General features: G+C 33.9%; 1 protein-coding gene across 1 annotated transcript; it reads right to left on the bottom strand.

The window, feature by feature from the left end:
* Positions 1 to 1,350: 1,350 nt before the first annotated feature.
* chchd1 (coiled-coil-helix-coiled-coil-helix domain containing 1) lies at positions 1,351 to 4,418 on the bottom strand. Its single transcript, XM_051126881.1, has 3 exons — positions 4,112 to 4,418; positions 2,456 to 2,568; positions 1,351 to 2,086 (listed from the first exon to the last, which is right to left on the bottom strand). Exons 1-3 carry the CDS (start codon positions 4,239 to 4,241, stop codon positions 1,982 to 1,984), a joined length of 348 nt encoding a protein of 115 aa, XP_050982838.1. The 5' UTR covers positions 4,242 to 4,418; the 3' UTR covers positions 1,351 to 1,981.
* Between the last annotated feature and the right edge of the window lie 3,374 nt (positions 4,419 to 7,792).

Genomic DNA, 7,792 nt, shown 5'->3' with positions numbered 1-7,792 from the left:
GCGGTCACATAGCAAATATGAAACAGACAGGCAAGGAATTCCAGTTCTTTTCCATAACTCCTGAAAACTCCCTAACATAGGACAAAGGGCACGTGTTGATAAGGCGGATATTATTAACCACTTGGACAATCTTATAAATGTCTTGGTTTTTACGAAAATCGTATTATCGTTGAGCTCACCTTGTCTTGCATTGTTCACCTGTGTACACAGACACTTGAATGCACCTCATTCCACATTGTCCACCATTCATACAGCTTCAATAGAAGTTAACAATACTTGAATCACTCATAATATAAATAATAGAAGATCAAAGCTTCCTTTCAGCCCGATCTTAACTACAGGTGTTATTCATATAATAAACATAATTCTCCTAAGCTTAAATTCATTAATCTATAGGATCAGTTTGCAGTTGGTCTACATACGTAAAAATAAATAACATGTTTCCTAACCTTCCCAAGAGGTGGATTTGCTCTTTACATCATTCAGAAATATCACTGTACATCATACTTAAAATGTAAGGATTTGCAAATTTGATCAAAACAACCATGTTTTATCAGACATCAAGGAGCTATAAAAACAAACAATAGTTGCTTTGTCTTATCTGATACCCAGAGGTGTGGCTGCATTGCTTGGCATTCATCCACACTCTGTTCTGGGGTGTTAATCTGGGGTATATGCTGGAGACTGGAATGGCTCACTGTATATAACATCAAATGCCTAGTAAATATAACAGGTTAATGGCAAAGGTCATCACTGCAGTCTCCATGAAGTATTTTAAATTAAATCCAGTAGGAACTAACATGGTAGCACCTTTCTGCACAGCTGTAGCTCTTTTAGTCTTATCCTGAAGTATTTTGGGCTGTTCATTGTTACTTCATTTTTGAAGTTTGTGCTGTTGACAACTGTGTAAATTTACAAAGTCGTGATTGAGCAAAGTTTAGACTTACAGCAGACAGCATTTCCTTTGGGATCTAAACACATTACACTGCAGACAACTGTAGATAATCAGCCTAAGGAAATGGTGGGCTGTGTTATCACAGGATGCCTATGGTTAAAACTGCATTAGGGGAACTAAACCAATTCATGGTCACAATGTTTAGCAAATTTCAAATCAATCAAACAAAACATGAAAAACTATGTCTGAACAGAAAGTGAACTGTTTGTAAGTTAATATGTTTAATAATGAGTAATTTCTGTCTTTATTGCAGAGCTCTTGTGGTCAAATTCAATACACTGTGTCCTGGCATGTAACGTGATCCAGCACTAAGTACTTCTCCCTTGATCTCCATTTTCTGATAATTGAAAATGGCTGAGACTAATTATATTGTGGACACAGAATGAAACAGGAAGAAAAAAAAAAAGTTACATAAATAAACTGCTGGGTTTTACAGGTCACTGCTCAGTTATGCGTGGAAGATTTAGAAAAGTAATACCAAAAACCAATGCAATAACATTCAGATTAACTGAGAGGTAACATTGTTATAGTCAAACATCAATAACACAAATTACAAAATTATTAAATGGATCTCTTCACCCAAAAATGAAAAGCCGATCATCATTTACTCACCCTGTATGACTTTCTTTCATCTGCTGAACACAAAAAAAAAACACGAAGATGAGTAAAGGGTGACAGATTTTTATTTTTGGGTAAACTATCCCTTTAAGTGGTGTGTGAAGGGACCAGTGTTTTTTTCGTTGTACTGTTTTGATGAGATGATCTACAAAGTGCAGTAATGTAGCAATCACCAAAATTGCCTTCGAAACCTTGCGAATGCAGTTCATTTGCTTTGTGAGCATCCACTGATGTCCTTTTGGCAGAGTCTGAGTCCTAGTGACAGCTTCATTGCACTTTTTTAGAAACCTTTTCCACACCCTGTTCTCATCAACTGCCCGGCCCAGTCATACACTCAGATTAAAGTTCCTATCCATACAGCTCAGATAATAAAAGTGTCCATTCTTTGACTAATCTGTGTTACCGGTTCTAGATTTCACTGCTTAGGTTCGGAAATCGCTTTAATAAGGTGTTGGCTTCTTTAGGCAAAAGTCGACCTTGGGTTCCCTGCTTTCCTTTGGCCTTGTTCTGCGCCTGTAAAAAGTAAAATTAGGAAACAATGTTCAATAAAAAAAATTTACATGCACTTTATTCCTATTCAAATCTTTAAGATAAGTCATTCCAACCAGAAACATGATCTTGCTAGATGCGCGAGGATGCAATAAACACGCAAACAACAGATGAGGGAAATAAAAAAAGACTAAACGTCTAGCAGGAAACTGCACTGCAAAGTGGGAAGTGTGTTCGCCATAACTAGGAAATGGCAGGGAAAATGTATTTGGTTGTTCATCCTAATTACCCATTCCCATGTATTCATCAAAACCATGTTATTTAAGGAAGGTAAATTACTGTCAGCTATTAGTAGTCTGTTTTACAGAGGATTTCCTGAAGCCTGTAGTTTACCTTTTCAACACATGTGTAGAAGGCCGAGACTTCTTTAGAGCAGACTGCGTTGTTGAAGTCGCTCAGTTTCCAGCAAGCCATCAGCAATGACATTTCCGTTACACAGGTGGCCTCTGTAACAAATAAGTGTGTATCACCATGTAAGGGTTTAGCAAAACAATGCATTGCAAGCCTTCAGTGTCGCCCTAAAAAGCAAACATCACTTGTATTTCCTGTCCCATTTAGAAAAGCAAAAATAATTTTAGTGCATGCATGTAATTTTGATTTAGCCAATTAGTTACTTCTAAAATGGAGATTGAGTGACACCAAATACTTTTAATGAATGTATACGTGCTAAATTGATATTTATGCTTTAAAAAAAAAAAAAATAAAACTACAGATGACTTCAGTTGATATTGAAACTGTAATCAGAGATTGTTTTCTAGCGAGCACAAGGTTTAACCAATCATATAAATCCTTCTATGTAATTTTTGACAAATGAATTTCAAAGCCCTGATTTTAGCAAGTAAAAGGCCTTTTACTAATTGTACAACTGTCTAATTTCAGGTGGTGGTACACATAATTTTGCTGTAAATTTTTTTTACAACCTATATAAACTAAATGTAATTTTATATTGTTTACTATTTCAAAATGGACACTTACTGGACTAAAGATGTATTTGCACATTGCATTACATAGCATTATATATTTTTCCTCACTAACTGAGCTAACTACTGAGCTTCGATCATAATCACTTTTTTTTTTTTTTGCTTTTGGCCATATAAATAATAACATCTCCATCAAATTATATGCAATTGCTCAGTTTGGGCTTTTAAATAAAACTGGGGTATTTTTCCTCCTTAAAAATGTTATTTATGAGCCTGGACCACAAAACCAGTCCACGGGTGTATTTGTAGCAGTAGCCAACAATACATCGTATGGCTCAAAATTATTTTTTTATACCAAAAATCATTAGGATATTAAGTAAAGATAATGTTTCAAAAAGATCATTTGTAAATTCCCTACCATAAATATATCAAAACTTTATTTTTTATTAGTTATATGCATTGCCAAGAACTTCATTTGGACAACTTTAAAGGTGATTTTCTCAATATTTAGATTTTTTTTTTTTTTTTTTTTTTTGCACCCTCAGATTCCAGATTTTCAAATAGTTGTATCTCAGCTAAATATTAGAGATATTAAAGATATTGTCATATCCTAACAAACCATACATCAATGGAAAGCTTATTTAGCTTATTTATTTCAGATAATGTATAAACACTTATGACTGGTTTTGTGGTTCAGGGTCACATTTAGTCCCACTATATTTCATACTACATAGGTCATAAAAGCCTGATGTATCAAATATGACAAACATTTTCTAAATTTTCTTTTTGTATTTTGCGAAAGGTTCAATAAAATGTTCAGTTTAAATAAGTATTAAAATTTTATATTAATTGCTTCTAAAGGCTAAACAGAGAACATTTACACTGTACTGTACTCACAAATATGCACAAAAATACCACATATGCAGGTTATGAATAAACAACACTTAAGGTAAATGTTGTAACAGTTCTCATCTAAAGCAGGCCAGTAGTTGAGGCCAAGAATCTAACAGGCACCGAACAGTTTATGTACAGATAAATCACATAAATTTTAAACAGAAAAAATCCTAACCTCCTTTCTTCAGCCTGCGGCTGGCGACTTCATTTTTGAGCGCCAGAGGTTTGATGGGTTTCAATACGGGTTTTCCATTCTGCCTGCTTAACAGTTTAACAACCTTCTCTTGCATCACAAATCCACTCATCGCCTTTCTATAATGTCTCCTCCCGAGACGGTACAAACATGAAATCCAAAAACAAGCGTGAAACGGAGTCTAATACTATAACATAAGTATTGACTTAAATGTCATTGCCGAGTGCTTATTACTTCACGCCCTCATGTAAGTCGCCATTTTCTGCCGGAAAGCATTCTCTGCCCGATGTCATGGTTACCGCTGCTGACACTGTCGTAAAAGCATCGTGAGTCGTGTTTTTTTTTTTCGTGGCTGCTCATATACATACAACCACAGTTTGTTGAGTGATTATTGTACTAAGGCTAATTATATTAGGAATGCAGGTAAGTAGTAAAATATAGTGCAAATCAGAGTTGTTTCTAAGGCTGGTTCACTTGGAATTTGAATCTCACCTCGTGAAATGAAAGGAAAACAAGTCTTAAAATTCTGAAATTTGCTGAGACCTAGTGCAAACTTAAGGATTAACTCATTTACTTTTAGCAAGAAGTAGACATGTGCTTAACTGCAAACATCAGGACAGGATGCCTTTAGGTGATGCAGGTTTTCCAGTAAAAGTTTTACTCACTTAAGGCACAGCAGGGTCCCTTGAGAGCCAAAGACAAGCCAGAACTGACTTGATTTTCAGTGTTAAATGACCAAGATGAAACCCAGTTGAGAGAAAATGAACATATTGTTACATATGAAGATATGTAACAATTAAAGTACTTATATTTCCAGTCTAACAGACATGTACGTCCCTTTCCTGTTTTCTCGGAGAAAACAGGTCATTCAGATTAAATATTAAGCTGATTAAAAACATTGTTGCAGGGATATGACTGAATGTAACAACACAAATATGTAAAATGCCTTCTGATCCTGTTAATTGCTGCTTACATGAAAAGTACTTGAAATTATGTAATGTTTCTACCTCTAAATTAATGAGGCTTATCAAACGGAAACTCGCGGATGTACCCAGCTCGAGTTATAAACATGCAGAGACAAAGTTATGTTTTTTTGCCTCAAACTTTGCAGTAAAAGCAGACCAGCGTATTTTTTAAAGCATGCTAGATTATGATGGATTGGCTAGCCATAAGTCATGCCATAGTGGAGAGATAAGAATTCGCATGCAAGGTTTCTGTCCAAATGTAACTCTAATTGAATATAAAGATAAGGCAATATTTGCTCACAGAGAATGATGCAACATAGTAAGGTATATTTGACTTATCTGCGTTGTTTTTTTAACAAATCCATTTTGATCATTTTTCACCTGTCTTTCCCCACCTTCAGGGTACTGTTACAGTCGATGAACTGCAACTGGTCTGTGCATTCCATTAAATGGCAGCTCGTCCTCATATCTGCTCTGGTATTTTGACTGTGTCTCTGCTTGTTTATTACAGAACTACCTTGAGTTTACAGCCAGCTGGAACAGCTATAAGGATCATAAACCGACTGATTTTTTGCACATGCTTAGATTGGGAAGTGTTCCTGGAATGTTCAGGACTGTTTACAATTTGTAAAGTAATTCCATTTCTGGATTTCATATTAGCAAAGTTCAACTCTAAGGTAAATTACAAATCACGAGCTACAGACAAGTTAAAACACAACATGTGGACCGTGGAAATGAGGTAGAATGTATTTTTATAAAACAAAATCAAATTGCAGTGCAGTGCATGTATGTGTAGCTCTGATTTTAGTCGCAGTGTTTTTTTGTCTGTATAGTTGACAGAATATGTTGACATGGACAATACCTAAGAAACAAAGACTTGGCCGCCCTGAACTCTTGACCTTTCCCGCTCCTGTTTGCTTGACTGAACTAAATTCAATGGCCTATACACAGAAAGTTTTTCCAAGGAAGGTTTTTGGTGAGACTGTTTTCTCTCTTAAGCTCTCATTATAAATCATTCCTTGAAACAATTTATTTCAAGCTTCCTGACAAAGCTGCTTTTTTGCTCTTAGAACTAGGGTTTTTGGACTATGAACACACTGATAGTTTGGTTTGTATCAGGACTTCAATGCCATTTCCTCTTGTAGGAAAATCCCTTTTTTTAATCTAATTGCTTTTAGAAAAAGTTAGTCTATAAATATAGACTCTGCACTGTGAAATACATTCGTAAAGTCTAATCTATGAACACCCCAATGTACAATTGGTGCCCATATAAAACTAAAATGATCTGTGACCGTACTACTCTCAACTAACCATTCAATTTAACCATGTTTCCTTTCATTTCACCATGTTTCACTTTATATTTTTCTCTTTTTAGTTAGCTGTGCTTGCCTAATGAGTTGCATACACTGCACAAACATACCAGACCAACTCGAGGTCATGACATTCTCCTCCCTCATTGTTGCACTGAGTATTTGTACCCCTACCTTAATGCTCTGTAAGGTGACCCTGTAACCTGTAAGAATGCAGATGGATCTCTTTTGAGACCCTCTTTCATCACGTGATCCCGCCAAAAATCTTGACTACTACATTAGTTAAAGCATATTAGCGAGTTTATATGAATGACTCAAGTGATAATCGGTTAATCCAAGCCTATCATAGGGTCATGGTAGGTGATGATGCAATTTGCTCTTGGATTATATTCAGTGATAATATGAAAACGAATAGCGAAGGTTGCTGTGGGAATCAAGCTGTTGAAGTTTCTTGGATATAATTCAATAATAATCCCTCACTCTAATTTTTAGAATAAGTTTAATGGTTGTCAGTGGCTGTGTAACGTGATGTAGAGGAAGAATGGAAGGCTTAATATAATATCATTAAACATTAAACTGTGTAACTTACAGTCAGGGGAAAAGGAATTAATGAAGACTTTGAGGCTTAAGCTTTATGTGTCTATAGAGGAATTAAACAGAATTAAATAATCATTTTCAGCTTAAAAATTTTGATCAAATTGTGAACCGCTTGTAACAGTTGACTAAATAATTCTGATAATACTTTTTATCTTGCTTTCTCTTATTTATTATTTATTTATTTCCTGGTATTAATATTATATTATATTATATTATATTATTATATTATATTATATGTTATTATATGTTATTATATTAATAATTTTTATTTCTCTTAGTTAATGTGACAGGTCCCACCAGTGTTCTATTATATTATATAATTTTGTATTATATTATATTATATTATATTATATTATATTATATTACATTATTTTGTATTATATTATATTAGATTATATTAGATTATATTATATGTTATTATATGTTATTATATTAATAATTTTTATTTCTCTTAGTTAATGTGACAGGTCCCACCAGCGTGCTATTATATTATGTTATATTGTATTATTTTGTATTATATTATATTATATTATATTCATAAATTCAATTTCTCGTAGTCAGTGTGACAGGTTTACCAGCCTGCTATCATATTCTATTCTATTCTATTCTATTCTATTCTATTCTATTCTATTCTATTATATTATATATGTTATTATATTAATAATTTTTATTTCTCTTAGTTAATGTGACAGGTCCCACCAGTGTGCTATTATATTATATTATATTATTCTTGTATTATATATTCACCAGCCTGCTATTACATTAATTATATTATATTATATTGTATTATA

The sequence above is a fragment of the Labeo rohita genome, chromosome 13 (genome assembly GCF_022985175.1).
Source record: "Labeo rohita strain BAU-BD-2019 chromosome 13, IGBB_LRoh.1.0, whole genome shotgun sequence".
Classification (NCBI taxonomy): Eukaryota; Metazoa; Chordata; class Actinopteri; order Cypriniformes; family Cyprinidae; genus Labeo; species Labeo rohita.
The sequence above is the reverse complement of the archived record's forward strand: the minus strand, read 5'-3'. Positions and strand labels throughout refer to the sequence as shown.